The following is a 22,256-nucleotide window of genomic DNA, read 5'->3' on the forward strand; positions in this document are numbered from 1 at the left end:
TGGATTCTACTTTCTGTGTTTGAGTCAGTGGAAATGCCAGAAATTAGCAATCAGCTACTGTAAAAGGACTGGTGTGATTTCTGAAGAAAAAGGAGGAGAAGTAGAGGGGAAATACCATGGACATTCCCAGAATTAATTGTGGGAGCTAAAAAGCTTCCTTCATATTGTGAAACCCAGTGAGTAACATGAAATAAAGCAAGATCTCCTAGAAGGCTCTCAGAAGGAAAAATGTTCTACATGTCCTTGTGGATAGACAGCTACTGTCTCCAATGGAAAAAAAAGTGAAAAGAAATAAAATCACTCTCCAGATTAAGACACCAATGTAAATTCAAAACTTTTCCAAGGATGGCAGCCTATTGTAAAAGGATAGGTGTGATTTCTTAAAAAAAGAGAGAGAGAGAGAGAGACAGAGTAGGGGGAAAAGAACAACCAGATATATTATGCACATTTCCAGACTCAGCTGAAGATGGTAAAGAGCTTTGCTGAAAGTCTAAAAGCTGAGAGAATAAGAGGAAATAAGCAAAATTCTCCTACAAGGTTAGGCAGGATTGGATTCTTTGCCTGTCCTTGTGGATAGACAATTTTTATTTCCAATGAATATAAAACAAAATGTAATCACTCTTTAGACAAAGAAACAAGTGAAATTCAAGTATTTTGGCAGAGTGACAAGAATAAAGAATATAAATTGTTTTTTGCTAGATTTGGAGATTGCTCTTGAAATGTCCTCACCACGACTGATAAAAACACATCTCCCTTCACATCTGATTCCACCATCTATCTGGAAAGAAAATTGCAAGGTAAAAACAGTGGGCTTTTCAAACTTCTCTTAGCTTGGTGATACAAAGCATACAAATGAAGATATCTTTCAAAATAATATACCTTGAAAAATATTTTTCAAAATGTATTTTTCTTAGACATGAAGTTCTTAAAGTCAAGGATTACATATATTTGAAATCTACAAACATCCGTGTTTTCTAAAATTCTGTTTCCTCTAATCCTATTTTATGAAAAATTCTTGGTCAAATTCTCCAAAATTGAGTTTGTGTTGCTACAGAATCATAGTGGATTGGGAGCTAGAATAGAAGGAAACAGACTTAAAAATAAAACCCTGTTGTTTTGCTTTGCCAAAGTACTAGAAGATACTCTCCTGGCCTCAGAAGCAGAAGTATAGAATCTGCTCTTCATCAAGGCTTCTATGCCTCCTTAATCTACTCCGTAGATTAAGCTCAAACCTGTCCTCATTTTTATACCAATCGCCTCCATATCTGATCTCTCACAAAGTCTAGTTCATTCTCTAGATCCTTCTAATCTGTGCATTACACTGCATCACTACCACCTGTACCTAAGTCAGCTCACTGCTCTCTTTTGCCTCCCACTTTGTCGGCCTGCCTCTAGACCTGCCCCCTCCAACCCCTCCTCTCTGTAGCCTATAATCTTCCTAAACACAAATCTGACTAAGGCATTTCCTTGCTATAAACACTTCCACAGGTGGATGAAGATCCTTCCAAATCCTCTATATGACTCTCATGCCCCTGACCCTCTGCACCCTGCTCCAGCTCATGCTCAGTGTCTTCCCATTCCCCAACCCTCACTACAGTCATCCTGAAATCCTGTAGGTCCTTTCACACACAGAGCATCCCCACACCTTCCCACATGCTCCTGTCTGACACAAGTATCCCCCCATCTTTACCAGAATAATTCCCACTAGTTCTTTTGGTCTGCATATAGAGACCACCTATTACGAAGTCTCCTTGACTTCAAAGGATGGGATGAATTTCATGTATATGTATTGGTTTCTGTGTGCATGTGTTTGCTCCATCATTGTGATCACCACACTGCACTGTAATTTTCTCTCTTCCTGCCTCTCTGATAGACTGTGAGCTCCTGAAAGACAGAAACTTGGTCTTGTCCAACTTTTCCTTCTAAACAGTGTCTGGCACATAGGAGGGGTTAACTTGTCCACTCCGCACTTTTCGATTGACTGATCCTAAAATCCCAATCATCACATTACCATGCCCCTCTCCCTAATTTGCCCATTTCCCAGAGAGAAGCCAAGAGCAACTACGTTAAGTAAATAAATATATATGCAGAAAACCACTCCAAGCTTTGAGAAACACTGTCTGAGACATTCCTCAGTGTGAGTCTCATCAATAAATCAAGGAAGAAGCTCTGGGACTCAGTCCTCCAATTTATATGACCAGGCCTGACTACATCATATACTAAGCATATATTAGTGGAAGTCCCTCAAATTCTCTAAATCTCAGTTATTTTAACAATTAATGAAGGATAATACCTGTTCTCTCCTTATCTAGCATTAACATTTATAGGAAACAAATGAGATGGTATTCACAAAAATGGTTTCTCACTCCCTAATCTTTCTCCAGTTGTGAATCTGGAAAATTCCTTTCAACTCATTGAGATGCAGATGAAACTCACTGTATCATGTCTCCTTCCCTGAATCCCCAGGAATGCTCTGTCATTTCTTGCTTCTGTGACTACACAGCATATCATATAAAATTTAAATCAATATTGACAGTGCTGTCCTAATGTTGTGTTATCTTCCTATGTCACATATAACCACTCTAAGATCAGGCGCTCTCTTTTGTCTTTATATTTTCCATGGCCATCAGGGTTTCAGTGTTATTGGACTTCCAGACCACCATGTGCAGTCGCAAAAGTCATACACTGCCGAACCACAGACACTGTCGTTCCCATAGGTCACAGTGCATAATCTTAGACATGTTCACCTGCAGATTCAAATTAGAATTCTAATTCAAAATAGAATTAGCAGTCATGGTCCCTCATCCTCTTACTAAAGAGATCATACCTTCCACTGTATTTAATATTTTAAATAATAACTAACGTGTATAACATTATGGACTTACAGGATGTAGTTATCACTGTAGTGGAACACTCTCCTAGAGATTTCCCCTTAGTCTTATTTTTCTCTCCCCGACTTGCTTCCCTCTCCTTGATTTCAGATTATCTATGTGGCCAGAAATGCCAAGGATTGCCTGGTGTCTTTCTACCACTTTCACAGGATGGCTTCCCTATTGCCTGATCCTCAGAACTTTGAGGAATTTTATGAGAAATTCATGTCAGGAAAGGGTGAGTGCAAACTGATTTTGGTACCCTTTTTCAGGAGATTCTAACAATAAGCACCCATTGAATCTGGAGGAAAATATGCCGAAGGTCATTCTGAGTCAGGAGGTTCTATCCTGGGGTCCTGGGACTGGGGAAGTCACATAGAAGAGATATTTTTCCAATATTGAATACAAATGAGGTCATCTGGGCTCATAAGTATGGGAACAAAGGTAAAAAGTTCCAAGTCCTTGACTTGAGTTTCAAACAATCAACTTTAAAATAAGAAGAGGAAACTTTTCTTTTGGAAAGACCTGGCAGTGGGAAGACATGAGATGATTTCCAGCTGGTTTGACCTAGCAGTGTTATTGGACTGCCAGGCTGCGATGTGCAGTCATAAAACTCATAAACTGCACAGCCACAGAGAGTGCCTTTCCCATAAGTCATAGTCACATATCCCATAAGTCATAGTGCACAATCTTAGACATGTTCACCTCCACACTGTCCAAATTGGAATTAGCAGCCATGGCCCCTTATCCACTTACTAACAAGGTCATACCTTCCAGAACACCAGTGAACCCTGTTAGGGCCATATTTTCAAAAAAGCAATTGACTAAATTGACCACGTGTCAAATAAGATGGGCAAGAATGTCAAACCCTTCACAGAAGAAGAATATCTCATGGAAACAGCAATTTCTAGACAGAAAAAGCTACTAGATGGCTACATAAGGTGATTTAGGATTTGAAGACCATCTTCACATATTTGTATGAGCATTAACGCAGAAATATGATTATAGTAGTAACTGTAGTGAGCAGAACCCAGACAAATGGATGAAAATAACATGGTGTCTGCCCCATTTCATTAATCTCTCAAATAATTAGACCTTCCATAGGTGAAATGGCTGTGTTGTGATGCTGAGGGCTTCCAGTCCTTGAGCAACCTAACTATCCCTGAGCAAGTGTGTCAGGGACCTGAGCTTCATTATAACCAATCCTGACCACAGCATTCATATTCTTTTGAGGGAAACAATCAAAATGAAGTGACTTCTGCAACATGACCTGATTAAAACAGGAATCTGTGAAAAAGTCAATAAATAACAATTTCCATCAAGCAAGTCTCTCCACTGAATCAACAGAGATAACCTCATTAGGGCAATTTCTCTAGAAATAAATGAAATAAAAAAGGACTGATCGATGCAAATAAGGAAAATCACAAATCTAGATAAGGCTCCACATGGATAGATTTCCAATATTTATGCAGAGAAGTTTTGAGAGCAGGCAGAGTAGGAGGAAGCAGGGGTAGAGAAGAATCCAAGGTTCTTTTCTTATAGGAGTCCTCTCAAGGCCTGGGTTGTGTTACTGTTTTTTGTGTTAATTTGGCTGGAGTGTAGAACCCATTTATTCAATTAAACACTAATCCAAGTGATATCGATATTGTAGTTGTGATTAACATCTATAATCAGTTGACTTTAAGAAAAGGAGATAATGTTAAATATTAATAACATGAGTGGGCCTTATGCAATGAGTTAAACTTCTTAAGAGAAAAAAAGAAGGGTTCCAAAAGAAAGGATTCTGCCTCAAAGCTGTAATATCAAATCTTGCCTGAGTTTCCAGCGTTCCCTACAGATTTCAAACATGCCAAGCCCCACAATTGCAGGTGCCAATTTCTTAAAATAAACCATACATACATAATTTATATTATATATATACATATTATATATCCATTCCTTATAATAAATCATATATGTGCACACATATATATTATGCATATACATATAACATGCACAAACATACATATACGTGCATGAGTCCCCTTTATACTTGGTTTCCCTTTCTACAGTTTCAGTCACCCATAGTCAACCCCAATCCAAAAATATTACAATATTTCAAGAGAAAGAAGGATAGAGAGAGGGAGAGTGCATTCACATAGATATGAATATATTACAGAATGTTGTTATAATAGCTCTGTTTTATTATTAGTTTTATTGTTATTCACTCACAGTGCCTAATATATAAATCATAAATATGTATGTATAGAAAAAAACATATGCACTATTATACAATTTGGTACTATCTGTAGTTTCAGGCACGCACTGGGGGTCATGTGGTGTATCCCCTGTGCATAAGGGGAGACTAATGTATTCTCCTCTGGATTTTGCCTGTTGTTCTGTTTCTCTGGAGAACGTGGCTGACACGGATGCCAGTCAGCATGACACATGCCAAGGTTCAAGTCACTGCAAACTTACATCTCTGTTCATCCTGATTCAAAAGAGAGCATTTCACTCCCTTGCCCTCTTGTTATGTGGGCATTTCACCTCTGGAGAATGTTTTCCATCATCCTTCAGACAAATCATCACGTCCGCTTAGCACAATACTTGTAACACAGCTAATACTCAATAAAGATATCTACTGTGTTTATAATGACTACTCAGAATAAAACCAGGAAGCTGCCAGAAGTGATAACCTATCAGGGACACTAAAACATCACTGGGATGAATTAAAAATATGATACTGGCTAACTCAGGTGTGCACTCATTCTCTTACCTACTGGTGAAAATAAAATCCATCCCATGTTTACCATGTACACGCAGCCTCTGGTGGAAATAGAAGTTCTCCTCGAGGGCACCTTTCTTTCTGCTGCTGCTGTGTCTCTTTCAGAACAGGAACTTGTGAACTGCATAGCACAGCTATACAGGGAAAGCAGCAGGAGGACCCTACCCCTGTATCTGATGGCCTGAATTAGTAGTTGAATCTGAAACTAAGCACTGTTTACCAGGAACAAGGGAAGTATTTGATTGCCTAATGTTTTAAGGTGTGTCTCAAGAAATCGTCAATGTGTGCTAAGTCACATATAATAAATGTGTACTCTAAATCTCTACTTTACACCATAAATATGGACAAATTTTATTAGTAGAAAATTACTTCCACTTCATTAAGTAACCAGAATGAAAGTTACAAGAGCTTATTTCAAATGAGCGCTAATCTAGTTTACAGCCTTGGGTTTGTCCTGGTACTGGGAGCTAACAGAGCTCTGACGTCTTCTAGTTTTATTCGGGTCCTGGTTTGACCATGTGAAAGGATGGTGGGCTGCAAAAGACACGCACCAGATCCTCTACCTCTTCTATGAGGATATAAAAAAGGTAAGTGGCACTGAGACTTGTAGGTCAGACCCAGAAACCCTCCTGACAATGTCATTCTGTCAACAAGCTGTGGCTTTAATTGGCCAAGTTCTTCTTTCCTCCATCTTCACAATGCCTTTTTCTTCCATGGTCAGAATCCAAAACATGAGATCCATAAGGTGTTGGAATTCTTGGAGAAAACTTTGTCAGATGATATTATAAACAGGATCGTCCACCATACCTCATTTGATGTAATGAAGTATAATCCCATGGCCAACCAAACTGCGGTACCTTCTTACATATTGAATCACTCCATCTCAAAATTCATGAGGAAAGGTTGGTGGCATTTCTTTTACTAAACTCAATTCTAAAAAATTTTCTGCCTTATAGGCTAAAATAATTTTAAGCCTATTTTTCAGGAAGAAGTGACACATTTCAGTTAAGTTATGAATCTCTGCTCCCTTCACCCTGCCTGTTTGCTGAAAGCCAGTGTCAGTGGTTCTGAAACTTGAGTCACATTAGAACCCCTGGAGGCCTTGCTAAAGCTCTGATTGCTGGTCCACACTCTGAGATACTGATTCCATAAGTCCAAGAGTAGCCCTCAAATTTGCCTTTTTCTCACGTCCTCAGGTGATGCTGAGGGTGCTGGTCACTTTGATTACAATACCCAGCTCAACCAAGAATTCCCCCCTGAAGGCTTGTCTATCCTCTGGGCAGCTTTGAGCACACATATTTAGTCTATCCCTGTTGTTCAGAACTCTAGCTTAGCACCTAGTACTTAAATTTGTAATTATTGGTATTCATGTCTGTCTCCAAAATAAGACAATAGGCTGTCCAGAAGAGAATGCTGTGTTCAGTTTTGTTCTACTAGAACCTAGTATGGAGACTCATACCTCAAAAAAACCTGTTGTGTGAGGGTATGAATGAACAACACATTATTTCTGTCCTCAACAGGTTAACATTCTAGGTAGATGGAGAAATAGTTGCAAAAAGTTAATAACAAAAAAGTAATGTGGGAGGCTATACTAGTAATTCCCTAATACCAGTTCACCTGACTATATCAAAATTACCTTTCAAAACAGCGACCCCATTCCTGAAGGTTCCAATTAACTAGCTGCAAGTTAGAATCTAGAATTTGGTATTATGATCAAGCATTTCTGGTTAATCTTCTTGTCAAAGGGTAGGAAACCAGCAGAAATAAAGCACTAGGATAATTTAGAGAAACAATTCATTAGTTCAGCATGTGTTGGGCTGCCATGGTACAACAGTTTGTAGAAGACCACTAGTATCTAAATGTCACTTCTGGTGGATTTACGCTTTAATTTCACCCAAAAAGAAATGTCTTCTCCAGTGAATGTTACTGACACTTTCTAAGACATTTCACTGTCCCTGGAAGAACAAGATAGGATGTACCCCAGCAAATCCATGATGGTAATCAGCTGTAGACTTTGGGTTGGGTACACTAGAGCCTACTGTGAACAGAAGCAGAAGACTCAGCCCAAGTGGGGCACCTCAGTGTGGCCTGCAAGATTTGAAGAAGGAGTGTAAGGATGCTGTGTGCCTTGTGATGGGAAGGCCAAGTGGAGTGAGAATGAGGGACCATTTATGTTGGGAAGTTCAGGTGGAGTGGGGCTGAGGGACCCTTACTTGTGGGAAGATTATGTGGGTAAGCTTAGGAACAATTCACGGTAGAAAGGTTAGGTGGAATGGGTGCAGAGTCTGTCATGAACTTCTTTGATGTCCTACAGGGATGCCTGGAGACTGGAAGAACCATTTTACTGTGACTATGAATGAGAACTTTGATAAGTATTATGAGAAGAGGATGACAGGGGCCACACTGACCTTCTGCACAGAGATCTGAGAGGAACAACAACAACAAGAGGCAGATATTATACCAACTATTTTGCCTTTTGTTCTGTCTGTGGGGCAAGGCACTGTGACTGAATGTGGAGCTTGTGAGCTTCAGTCCCTTTCTCCTAGAGTTGTGACTAGTCTGGTACAATATTAAAACATGATTTAAAATATCAATAAACCAGCTACTCCAGTAAATAAAGTAAGAGGAATGGAGAGCAGACTCTGGCTACATGAGGATTTCTTAAGAAGTACAGGTATGTTTCATTGTATATGACTGATAATGCAAGAGCAAACCATTGCATCACGCTTTCCCATGTGTGATCCCAAGTAGATTTCACAACAAAATGATGCATAGGTATTACATGCCCCCATTATTAACAGAAAGCACAATACCTAGGAATGGACATTTTATATTTTTATGGGTGAATAATAACTTCCAAGAGAGAAGAGCTGATAAGTAGGTTGCTACTGAAATTACTACTGAAAAAATCAATCGGTTGAAAAACAATTGCTTTTCCAAATTTGACTTGTAACTAAGTTTTTAATTAAAATAGTTTGAATTAGAGAAATCAAGCAATGAGTACCCCTGAAAAAGATCTTTCCATGATATAAATAAAATTGCTTAATGTATCTGATCTATAAATTGAGATCTGGGAAAAAAGCACCATGACTTTGCATTGCCATTTCTCTTAATAAAGAGTCTCTCTTGCATCACTCTAACAATAGGTATGACCTCAGATTTATTATAAATTTAGTGCTTCAACCATGCTCCAGTGAAGACCTGGTTTTTTATATGACCAATTATGATTGTCTTACTAGAAGTGATGGTCCTGAGAGGCCTAGTGAGTGGGTGGATGCCAGTGAGTGGGTGGGTGCCAGCAGATGGCCTCAGAAAGGGCACTGACTCAATAGAGACAGGAGCTACAACTGTCCCCAGACAGTAAGGAACATGTCAGATGGGGGGAAATAGGAATGATTTAAACTCAGAATTAAATTAGTAAATGGGCTAAATGCTCCAATTAGAAGACACAGACTGGCAAATTGGAAAAGGATAAAGACTCATTCGTGTGCTATATTCAGGAGACCCATTGTACATGCAAAGACACACACAGGCTCAAAATAAAGGGAGGAAAATTTACTAAGCAAATGAAAAGCAAAAAAAAGGCAGGGGCTGCAATCTTAGTATCTGACAAAACAGATTTTAAACCAACAAAGATAAAAAAAGACAAAGAAGGGCATTACATAATGGTAACGGGAACAATTCAACAAGAAGAGCCAACTATTATAAATATATATGCACCCAATACAGGAGCCCCCAGATTCATAAAGCAAGTTCTTAGAGACCTACAAAGAGACTTAGACTGTCATACAATAATAGTGGGAGACTTTAACAACACACTGTCGGTATTAGACAGGTCAACGAGACAGAAAATTAATAAGGATATTCAGGACTTGAACTCACCTCTGGATCAAGTGGACCTAGTAGACATCTAAGAACTCTCTACCCCAAATCAACAAAATATACATTCTTCTCAGTGCCACATGGCACTTATTCTAAAATCGACCACACAATTGGAAATAAAACACTCCTCAGCAAATGCAAAAGAACTGAAATCATAACAAACAGTCTCTCAGACCACAGTGCAATCAAATTAGAACTCAGTATTAAGAAACTTACACAAAACCACACAGTCACATGGAAATTGAACAACCTGCTCCTGAATGACTCCTGGGTAAACAATGAAATTAAGGCAGAAATCAAAAAATATTTGAAACCAATGAGAACAAAGAGACAACATACCAAAATCTGTGGGACACAGCTAAAGCAGTGTTGACAGGGAAACTTATAACACTAAATTCCCACATCAGAAAGCTAGAAAGATCTCAAATTGACACCCTAACATCACAATTAAAAGAGCTAGAGAGGCAAGAGTGAACTAATCCAAAAGCTAGCAGAAAACAAGAAATAACTAAGATCAGAGAAGAATTGAAAGAGAGAAAGACACACACACACACAAAAAAAAACAAAGAAAAATGAATCCAGGAGTTGTTTTTTTGAAAAAATTAACAAAATCGATAGATCACTAGCCAGACTAATAAAGAAGAAGGGAGAGAAGAATCAAGTTGACACAATAAAAAACGATAAAGGGGATATCACCACTGACCTCACAGAAATACAAACTACCATTAGAGAATACTATAAACACCTCAATGCACCTAAACTGGAAAATCTACAAGAAATGGATAAATTCCTGGCCACATACACCCTACTAAGACTAAAACAGGAAGAAGTTAAATCCCTGAATAGACCAATAACAAGTTCTCATATTAAGGCAGTAATTAATAGCCTACCAACCAAAAAAATGCCCAGGGCCAGATGGATTATTAGCTGAATTCTACCAGAAATACAAACAGGAGCTAGCACCACTCCTTCTGAAACTATTCCAAACAATTGAAAAGAAGGGACTCCTCCCTAACTCATTTTATGAAGCCAGCATCATCCTGATGCCAAAACAGGGAAAAGACACAACACAAAAGGAAAACTTCAGGCCACTATCCCTGATGAACATCGATGCGAAAATCCTCAATAAAATATTGGCAAACCAAATCCAGCAGCACATCAAAAAACTTATCCACCATGATCAAGTCGGCTTCATCCCAGCGATGCAAGGCTGGTTCAACATATGCAAATCAATAAACATAATCCATCGTATAAACTTGAACCAAAGACAAAAACCTCATGATTATCTCAATAAATGCAGAAAAGGCCTTTGATAAAATTCAACATCCCTTCATGTTAAAAACTCTCAGTAAACTAGATATTGATGGAACATATCTCAGAATAATAAGAACTATTTATGTCAAACCCACAGCCAATATCATATTGAGTGGGCAAAAGCTGGAAGCATTTCCTTTGGAAACCAGCACAAGACAATGAAGCCCTCTCTCACCACTCCTATTCAACATAATATTGGAAGTTTTGGCCAGGGCAATCAGGCAAGAGAAAGAAATAAAGGGTATACAAATAGGAAGTGAAGAAGTCGAGTCATCTCTGTTTGTAGATGACATTATTGTATATTTAGAAAACTCCATTATACCAGCCCCAAAACTCCTTGAACTGATAAGGAACTTCAGCAAAGTCTCAGGATACAAAATCAATGTGCTAAACTCACAGGCATTCCTTTACACAAACAAAAGGCAAGAAGAGAGCCAATCATGAATGAACTCCCATTCACAATTGCTACAAAGAGAATAAAATACCTAGGAATACAGCTAACAAGGGATGTGAAGGTCCTATTCTAGAACTACAAACCACTGCTCGAGGAAATAAGAGAGGACACAAACAAATGGAAAACCATTCCATCCTTGTGATTAGGAAGAATCAATATTATGAAAATGGCCATACTGCCCAAAGTAATTTATAGATTCAATGCTATTCTCATCAAACTACCATTGACAATCTTCACAGAGTTAGAAAACCTATTTTAAATTTCATATGAAATCAAAGAAGAACCCATATAGCAAAGACAATCCTAAGTAAAAAGAAAAAGCTGGCAGCATCATGCTACCTGACTTCAAACTATACGACAGGGCTACAGTAAAAAAAAAACATCATGGTATGGGTACAAAAACAGACATATACACCAATAGAGCAGAACAGAGACCTCAGAAATAACACCACACATCTGCCACCATCTGATTTTTGACAAACCTGACAAAAACAGGGAATAGGGAAAGGATCTCCTTAAATGGTGCTGGGAAAACTGGCTAGCCATATGCAGAAAACTGAAACTGGACCCTTCCTTATACCTTATATAAAAGTTAACTCAGGATAGATTAAAGACTTAAATGTAAAGCCCCAAACCATAAAAACGCTAGAAGAAAACCTAGGCAATACCACTCAGGACATAGGCATGAGCAGAGACTTCATCACAAAAATTCCAAAAGCAATTGCATCAAAAGACAAAATTGACAAATGGAATCTAATTAAACTAAAGGGCTTCTGCACAGCAAAACAAAACTATCATTGGAGTGAACAAACAACCTACAGAATGGGAGAAAACTTTTGCAATCTACATATCTGACAAATGTCTAATATCCAGAATTTACAAGGAACTTAAACATATTTACAAGAAAAAAAAAAAAACAAGCAAACCCATCAAAAAGTGGGCAAAGGATATGAACAGACGCTTCTCAAAATAAGACATTTATGTGGCCAAAATATATTTTAAAAAGCTCAGCCTCACTGATCATCAGATAAATGCAAATCAGAACCACAATGAGATACTATCTCATGCCAGTCAGAATGGCAATTATTAAAAAGTCAGGAAACAACAGATGCGGGAGAGGCTATGGAGAAATAGGAATGCTTTATGCTTTTACACTTTTGGTGGGAGTGTAAATTAGTTCAACTATTGTGGAAGACAGTGTGGTGATTCCTCAAGGATCTAGAACCAGAACTACCGTTTGACTTAGCAATCCCATTACTGGGTATGTGTACCCAAAAGAATATAAATCATTCTATTATAAAGACACATAAACATGTACATTTATTTCAGCCCTATTCACAATAGCAAAGACATGGAACCAACCCAAATGCCCATTAATGATATACTGGATAAAGAAAATGTGGCACATATACACCACAGAATACTATGCAGCCATAAAAAGGAATGAGATCATGTCCTTTGCAGGGACATGGATGAAGCTGGAAGCCACCATCTTCAGAAACTGACACAGGAACAGAAAACCAAACACTGCATGTTCTCACTCCTAAGTGGGAGGTGAACATTAAGAACACATGGACACAGAGACGGGAACAATACACACCAGGGCCTTTTGGAGGGTCGCGGGTGAGTGGAGGGAACTCATGGGAATAAAACTATGCTCAGCCCCAAATTTAACAGAATGTTTATTGTCTGTATGTATAACTATGTTAATAAACCTACACTTTCAGCTAATGTACCTGTTTTTCTTTTTAGAAGAAAACAAATTAAAAAATTTAATGTTGATTAAGGTGCAGAAAAATGGGAATCATAGTACAATATTGATGGGAACATAAATTGGTATAGCCATTATTTTTTTTTAAAGTATGGATGCTCCTAAAAAACTGCAAAGAGAACTATCTTATAATTCTACTTGGGTTTGTTTCCAAAGAAAATGCAATCGGCATCTCTAAGCAGTATCTGTACTCTCACGTTTACTGCTGCATTATTCACAATAGCCACAGTATGGGAACAACCTAAGTGTCTGTCAATGGATGAATGAATAAATAAATGAATAAATAAACATAATATGTGTATATATATAAATATATATATATTCATACAAAAATATATATTTCCCATTGTGTATATATATACACATATACATATATACATGCATATATACACATATACATATATAGGTGTGTATATGTTTATTCCATTGTGCATGTGTATATACATAAATATTTACACAAAAGAATATTATTCAGCCTTAGAAAAGATGAAAATCCTGCAATTTGTAACATCGTGGATGAATTTGGTGAACAATATTCTAAGTAAAGCAAGCCACACACAGAAAGACATATACTGCCCGATCTTAATATGTACAATTTAAAATAGTCGAACTCATAGAAGCAGAGAATTGAGTGATTTTTGTCAGAGCCTGGAGGGAAAGGAAAATAGAGAGATGTTGGACAAAAGTTACAAAATTGCAGTAATGCAAGATGCCTAAATTCTGGAAACATAATGTACAATAAGTGACTATAGTTAATAATACTGTATGAATCCTTGAAATTTTCTCTTAATATTAATTATTCTCACCATTCAAAAAATTGTAACTATGTGATGTAACGGACATGTTAATTAAGTTAATATGGTGATTATTTTAGTGTATAGTACATCAAAATATGAATTTGTACACCTTAAGTGTATACAGTTTTTATCTGTCAATTATATCTCGAGAAAGCTAAAACACTGATCAGAACCTTAACATAAGACCTAAAGTTATAAAATACCTAGAGAAACCATAGAAGGAAAGCCTGATGACATTAATCTTGGCAGTGATTCCTAGTATATGACAAAAAAGCACAGGCAGCAAAAGCAAGTAAATGGGACAACATCAAGCTTAAAATCTTTTGTCTATCAAAGGATATACTAAAAAGAATGAAAGACAACCTACAGAATGGAAGAAAATATTTGCAAATCATATGTTTAATGATTTAATATCCAAAACATATAAAGAAGCCCTTTAGGACAAAAAAGGGCACACTAGAATAGTTAATCAGTTATTGGCTTCCATTCACTGATGTTGGACCCGTTCAGTCACATTCTGAGTGGCTGGTTGCAGAAGCAGAGCAAGAACTCAACCTCTCAACCTTGTGGTGGCTTCAGACTGCAGTGCTGAGACTAGATTTGCACCTAGAGAGTATGGCATGGTCTGGTGGAGGCAGAACACTGCAGCAGGTGCAAATACCTCCCCTGGTATCCACCTACTGCAGGCCTGAAAGCAGCCTGACATACCCACACCACAACTCCTTCCAGTTTTAAAACTCCAGACAGCCCGTGCTGTCCTTTCCTGCTGTGATGTCCTGCTTCTCCACTTTCCCCAGGACCTGTCTCTGAGTTTCAAGGACTTGTGTTGATTGAGGCCAGTGAGCTGCTTGCCGTCTCTGGCCCCTGAGATATCAGGCAAGCCTTGCCAGCTTAGAGAGTCTCCTTCTAGTGCATGCTTACCACCAGGGTTGGGAAAGTTTGAGGATATTCAATCCCCATTAATCATATATCAATAAAACACAATAGCCTAAGGTTTGGGGTCTTCAGACTTGTGGCTGCAAATAAAACCATGTTTTTTACAAACAGTAGAAACTCAGGTAAGGCATGAACTGAATGCCTCATGCACCTTCAGAAGGTGTTAAGCCCTGAGGTAACACTGAAACCTAAATCTAATTTTGTTGAAATGTTTGTCTGATGGGCTGAGAGGATGAAGAAGATGCTCAAGGCAGAGCTGTGCTTTGCAAAATTCTATTTTGCTGTAGCAGCAGGCTAGAGTTGCTGCCAGCAGCAAGAGACCTCTCTCCTCCCCTGGGAACTTTTCAGATCACTTGGGTGCTTCACCTAAAGAGGATGATAGGCTAGGGTTCACATCCCAGCTTTCTCACTTATTAGTGAATGAGCCCTCCTAATAAGTCTGAGGTCATTATCTGCAAAATATGTACCCGCTATTGTAGTTTTAAGCATTAAAATATATATTTCAAAAAAAAAGCATGTGCTTTCTGGTAAAAATTTTAAGAGACATTGGAATCCAGTTCTGCACACAAAGAGGAGCTAAGATTACAAATAAGTACCCATAACTTATATAGAATATCAAGAAGAGTAAATTGGAATTTAACAGAGAACTCATGGGAATAAAACTATGCTTGGCTCCAAATTTAACAGAATGTTTATTGTCTGTAGCTAAAACTCCTGGTGTTTGTATTGGAAGGTTTTCATGTAGTCTGGTATATTTTGTTATCAGAACTGGAAGTTCTTTTATCTATTATTTTGGCTTAAGTGAAAAATCTATTAATTCTGTAAATTGGCAGAAAGAATCTTCCTGGACGTATGTTTTCAACTTTTTAAAGTCCTTCTACCTAGACAAGAAATAAGGAACATCTAACTAAAAATATTTTTTCTTAAATTATTTATGTATTTTTAAAAATATTTAAATAAATAAAATATTTAAATAATTAAAATATTTACATAAAATTACATATTTAAATACTTTAAATTTTTGTAGGTACCTAAGAGGTGTATTTATGGAGCACATGAGATGTTTTGATAGTGGTATGCAATACATAATAATAATATTATGAAGAATGGGGTATCCATACGCTCAAGCATTTATCTTTTGTATTACCAACAATCCTAATATACTCTTTTAGTCATTTAAAAGTGTGCAATTAAGTTATTATTGACTTTAGTCGCTCTGTCATGCTATCAAATAGTAGGTATTATTCATTCTATGTATTATCTGGTACCCACTAATCATCCCCGGCTCCTGCCCAGTTCCCTACTACCCTTCCTAGATTCTGGTACCATCCATCTACTCTCTATGTCCATGAGTTTAATTGTTTTGATTTTTTCAATTTCAATTTCAATTGTTTTGATTCCCACCAATGAGAATATGTGGTGTTTGTCTTTCTATGTCCGGCTTATTTCACTTAACAATGATCTCCACTTCCATCCATGTTGTTGCAAATGACAGGATCTTATTCTTTTTTTATGGCTGAATAACGCTCCACTGTATATATGTACCACGTTTTCTTTATTCATTCATTTGTTCGTGAACACTTAGGTTACTTCCAAACCTTAGCTATCGTGAACAGTGATGCAACAAACATGAGAGTGCAGGTATCTCTTCAATATACTGATTTCCTTCCTTTTGGGTACACACCCAGCAATGGGATTGTTGAATCTAATGGTAGCTCTATTTTTAGTTTTTGGAAGAACCTCCAAAGTGTTCTCCATAGCAGTTCTACTAATTTACATTCCCACCAATAGTGCAGGAGAGTCCCATTTCTCCATATCCTCACCAGCATTTGTTATTGCCTATCTTTTGGCTAAAAGCCATTTTAACTGAGGTGAGATATCTCATTGTAGTTTTGATTTGCATATTTCTGATTACAAGTGATGTTGAGAAACTTTTCATATACCTGTTTGCCATTTGTATGTCTTCTTTTGCGAAATGTCTGTTCAGATCTTTTGCCTCATTTTTAAATCAGATTATTAGATTTTTTCCTATAGAGTTGTTTGAGCTCCCTATATATTCCGGTTATTAATCCCTTGTCTGATGGGTAGTTTGCAAATACTTTCCCCTATTCTGTGGATTGTCTCTTCACTTTGTTGATCATTTCCTTTGCTGTGCAGAAGCTTTTTTAACTTGATGTGATCCCTTTCGTCCATTTTTGCTTTCATTTTCTGCGCTGGTGGGGTATTATCCAAGAAATCTTTGCCCACTCCAATGTCCTGGAGAGTTTCCCTAATGCTTTCTTTTAGTAGTTTCATAGGAGGAGGTCTTATATTTAAGTTTTAATCCATTTTTATTTGATTTTTCTATATGGTGACAGATAAGGGTCTACTATCATTCTTCTGCATGTGGATATCCAGTTTTCCCTGCGCCATTGATAGAAGATATTTTCTTTTCCCCAGTGTATGTTCTCTGCATCTTTGTCAAACATGAGTTCATCGTACATGTATGGATTTATTTCTCAGTTCCCTATTCTGTTCCACTGTTCTATGTTTCTATTTTATGCCACTAACCTGGTGTTTTGGTTATTATAGCCCCTTAGTATAATATGAAGTCAGGTAATGTGATTTCTTCAGTTTTGTTCTTCTTCCTCATGATAGTTTTGGCTGTTTTGGGTCTTTTGTGGTTTCACATAAATTTTAGAATTGTTTTTTCTATTTCTGTGAAAAATGCCATTGGTATTTTATAGGGATTGCTTTGGATGATTAAATTACTTTGGATAGTATGGACATTTTACCAATACTGATTCTTCTAAACCATGAACATGAAATATCTTTCTATTTTTAGCTGTTCTTTTTAATTTCTTTCATCAGTTTTTTTATATTTTTCATTGTAGATATATTCCACTTGCTTGGTTAATTCCTAGGTATTTAATTTCATTTGCAATTATGACAAATGATTAATTTTTATTTCTTTGTCAGATTGTTCACTATTGGCATATGGAAATGCCACTTATTTTTGTATGTTGATTTTGTATCCTGCAGCTTTACTGAATTTGCTTGTCAGCTATAATAGCTTTTTGGTGGAATCTTCAGGTTCTTCCAAATATAAGACCATATAATCTGCAAACAAGGTTCATCTGACTTATTCCTTTCCAATTTGGATGTGTTTTATTTCTTTCTCTCGTCTGATTGCTCTAGATAGGATTTCCAGGAAAGGCTTTTAGTATTTCCTCATTCGGTATGATACTAGCTGTGGTTCTGATGCATACGGTTTTTATTATGTTGAGGTATATTCCTTCTACTCCCAGTTTTTTTAGGGTTTTCATCATGAAGGAATGTTTAATTTTATCAGATGCTTTTTGAGCATCATTGAAATGATCATATCGTTTTTGCGTTGAATTCCATCGGCATGGTGTGACACATTGATTGATTTGTGTATGATAAATCATCTTTGCATTCCTGGGATAAATCCCACTTGGTCATGATGAATAATCTATGTAATGTGTTATAGAATTTGGTTTGCTAGTATCTTGTTAAGGGTTTTTGCATCAATGTTCATTAGTGACCTGTAGTTTTCTTTTAATGATGTGTATTTGTCTTGTTTTTGTATCAATATCACAGGCCTCATATAATAAGATTGGAAGTATTCCCTCCTCCTCTGTTGTGCATAATAATTTGAGTAGTAAAGTATTTAATTCTTATTTAAATGTTTGGTAGAATTCAGCAGTGAAGCTATCAGGTCCCAGACTTTTCTTGGCTGGGAGATGTTTTATTATGGCTTCAATCTCATTACTTGTTATTGGTTTCTTCATATTTTGTATTTCTTCATGAATCTTGGTAGATTGTATATGTCTAAGAACTTATCAATTTCTTCTAGATTTTCCAATTTATTGGCATATAATCACTCATAGTAGCCACTAATGATCCTCTGAATTTCTGTGGTATTGGTTGTAATGTCTCCTTTTTCATCTCTAATTTTATTTGTTTGGTCTTTCTTTTTTCATAATTATTCTATCTAAAAGTTTGTCATTTTAAAACAACAACAACAACAACAACTTTTTGGCCAGGCGCAGTGGCTCACACCTGTAATCTCTGCACTTTGGGAGGCTGAGGCGGGCGGATCGTGAGGTCAGGAGATCGAGACCATCCTGGCTAACACGGTGAAACCCCGTTTCTACTAAAAATAACAAAAAATTAGCCAGGCATGGTGGTGGGCAACTGTAGTCCTAGCTATGCTGGAGGCTGAGGCATGAGAATGGCATGAACCTGGGAGACAGAGCTTGCAGTGAGCAGAGATCATGCCACTGCACTCCAGCCTGGACAACAGAGTGAGACTCCGTCTCAAAAAAAAAAAAAAAACTTTTTGTTCATTAATCTTTTGTATTATTTTCTTCATTTCAATTTCATTTATTTCAGCTCAGATTTTTATTATTTCTTGTCTTCTACTATTGTGTTTGCTTTTGTCTTGCTCTTCTAGTTCTTTAAGATGCATCATTGGGTTATTTACTTGAAGTTTTTCTCTTTTTTTGATGTAGGCGCTTATAGCTATACATTTCTCTTTTGGTAATGCTTTTGCTGTATCTCATAGGTTTTGGTATGTTGTGTTTTCATCATCATTTATTTCAAGAAATTTTTCAACTTTCTTCTTAATTCATTCCTTGAATTCCTGGATTCAATGTTTGATTGAATAAATCACAGAATGATTAGGCCAGCTCTGTGCAACTGGGCTCTGTTTTCTGTTTTCCATAGAAATGTTTTTTGAAGAATTTTCGGCTCTTAGAGAATATCTGTATGTTCAAACTGCTTTCCTTGTTACAAGAAAATGTTAAGACAACATTAGCTTTTGTTCTGTTCATGGAACCTCTGAGTGGCATGGCTGAGTTGCACACTTTTATATGGCCTGTCAATCAAAGTAAATGACAAGACAAGTCTCAATCATTTTAGGGGATCTATTAGCCAAAGTTAAGGACACACCCCAGAGACAGGTCTATGCCTTTCGGCAAAGATGATTTTGAGGAATTCAAATTTAAAGGGGAAAGGGAGGGATATTGAGAAACACAGTTTTCACATAAACAAAAGGGGGCAGAGATAAAAATGTGGAAAATCTGCATTTTACAAAAGATAACACAGATGAAAAGGGGAAGGGGAACAATCAGATATGCATTTGTGTCTGGCAGGCCAGGGTGATGGCGCCTCTAAAGATAAGCCATCATTTTGCATTGCCATGGTGATGTTTTAACAGCTCACCAGGAATTTCCTTGAGGGCAAAATATGGGAGAGGTGTGTAGCCTTTCATCTTGTAGCCGTCTTATTTAGAAACCAAAAGGGGGAGGCAGGTTTGTATGACTGAGTTCTGAGCTTGACTTTTGCCTTTGGCTAAATGAGTTTGGGGTCCCAAAATTTAATTTCCTTTCACATTATTCTTTAAAAAAAAAAATCTTTTGTATAAAAGCATTTTAAAAATGAATATGGGTTCCTGGCCTAAAGTTGATTTTTCCTCCTTTTTTCTCTCCCACTGGTTTCTTGTTGCTAGGATGGTTTATTCCTAGAAGTTCAGGTCCTACATCGCTAGGAATGCTCATTCCTAGGAGGTCATGCCTCACATTGCTAGGAAGGCTCATTTCTAGGAAGTTTTGTCCCATGTCACTAGTAAGGCTCATTCCTACGAAGTTATGTCCCACAAAGACAAAAAGCAGGGGGAGGAAAGAAGGGGAAAAGGAAAGGAAGAAAGAAAGAGAGAAAAGAGAAAAATATATAGGGACCTAAGCCAGGTTTATAGCAACAAAAGGAAAAGAAAACTGGAAGCTGGATCATGCTATATTATTGCCTCCTCAATTAGAGCAATTCTCTGGGCAATCATTACCCTAGCCCTTTTAGTTGCGTTTTGGCTTATTTGCAAACATATATAATAACACCATTGTAAGCAAAAACAGGACAAAACACAAATTATTATCATTATTCCTATGATAAGCAATAGTTTCTGCCACCAAGTTCCCCAGGATCCAAACCAGCTGCTCAACCAATTGATTAGTGAGGGTTTTGAATCTGACAGGTTTGTTATCTGGGTTTTTATATCAGTCATAAGCTGGGTTACGTTCTTCAGTTCATCTGGAATGAACCCACAACATTCAGTTTTTATGATGGTGCAGGTCCCCCTTGTGCGGCCATGAGTGTATCTAAAGCCATACAGTTTTGCAGCACATCTTTTCTCATAAGCATGAGCTTATCATTTAGCAAATAGGTCCTCATGCAGCTATCATTCAGGGCCTTGGGGTGTAACTCATTAAGGCCTCTATATGCCATATAACATCTTAAATAGCTATCTGCAAGGCCACTGTGGCCAGACTGCCTCTCTTGATTCCTCCTCTCCGGGCAGGGCATCTCTGAAAAAATGGCAGCAGCCCCAGTCAGGGGCTTATAGATAAAACCCCCATCTCCCTGGGACAGAGCACCTGGGGGAAGGGGTGGCTGTGGGTGCAGCTTCAGCAGACATGAACATCCCTCTGATGGCTCTGAAGAGAGCAGAAGATCTCCCAGAACAGCATTTGAGCCATGCTAAAAGTCAGACTGCCTCCTCAAGTGGGTCCCTGACCCCCGTGTATCCTGACTGGGAGACACCTCCCAGCAGAGGTTGACAGACACCTCCTACAGGAGAGCTCTGGCTGGTATCTGATGGGTGCCCCTCTGGGATAAAGCTTCCAGAAGAAAAAATTCGCAGCAATCTTTGCTGTTCTGCAGCCTCCGCTGGTGACATCCAAGCAAATAGAGTCTGGAGTGGGCCTCTAACAAACTCCAGCAGACCTGCAGCAGAGGGGGCTGACTGTTAGAAGGAAAACTAACAGAAAGGAATAGCACTTACACTCAGAGACCCCATCTGAAGGTCACCAACATCAAAGACCAAAGGTATGTAAATCCATGAAGATGGGAAGAAACCAGTGCAAAAAGGCTGAAAATTCCAAAAACCAGAATGCCTCTTCTCCAAACTGTCACAGCTCCTTGCTAGCAAGGGAACAAAACTGGATGAAGAATGAATTTGACAAATTGACAGAAATAGGCTTCAGAAGGTGGGTAATAACAAACTCCTCCAAGCTAAAGGAGCATGTTCTAACCTAATTCAAGAAAGCTAAGAACTTTGAAAACAGGTTAGATGGATTGCTAACTAGAATAACCAGTTTAGAGAAGAACATAAATGACCTGATGGAGCTGAAAAACACAGCACGAGAACTTTGTGAAGCATACACAAGTATCAATAGCTGAATTGATCAAGCAAAAGAAAGAATATCAGAGATTGAAAATCAACTTAATGAAATAAAGTACGAAGACAACATTAGAAAAAAAAGAATGAAAAGGAACAAACGAAGCCTCCAAGAAATATGGGACTATGTGAAAAGACCAAATCTATGTTTGATTGCTGTACCTTAAAGTGATGGGGAGAATGGAACCAAGTTGGAAAACACTCTTGAGGATATTATCCAGGAGAATTTCCCCA

General features: G+C 37.7%; 1 protein-coding gene and 1 long non-coding RNA gene across 8 annotated transcripts in view; one reads left to right on the forward strand and one right to left on the reverse strand.

Moving 5' to 3' along the window:
* Positions 1 to 8,272, forward strand: part of LOC470467 (sulfotransferase 1C3) — a 39,381-nt gene extending 31,109 nt beyond the window's left edge. Inside the window, exons 4-8 of the mRNA XM_525848.5 lie at positions 700 to 797; positions 2,982 to 3,108; positions 6,127 to 6,221; positions 6,356 to 6,536; positions 7,949 to 8,272. Of these exons, the coding sequence (XP_525848.1) occupies positions 700 to 797; positions 2,982 to 3,108; positions 6,127 to 6,221; positions 6,356 to 6,536; positions 7,949 to 8,061 (614 nt within the window). The 3' untranslated portion in view covers positions 8,062 to 8,272. The remainder of the gene's footprint in view (positions 1 to 699; positions 798 to 2,981; positions 3,109 to 6,126; positions 6,222 to 6,355; positions 6,537 to 7,948) is intronic.
* LOC129143247 (uncharacterized) overlaps positions 1 to 22,256 on the reverse strand; it is a 312,467-nt gene that overhangs the window by 50,504 nt on the left and 239,707 nt on the right. The gene's annotated exons all lie outside the window — the stretch shown is intronic.

The sequence above is a fragment of the Pan troglodytes genome, chromosome 12 (assembly GCF_028858775.2).
Source record: "Pan troglodytes isolate AG18354 chromosome 12, NHGRI_mPanTro3-v2.0_pri, whole genome shotgun sequence".
Classification (NCBI taxonomy): Eukaryota; Metazoa; Chordata; class Mammalia; order Primates; family Hominidae; genus Pan; species Pan troglodytes.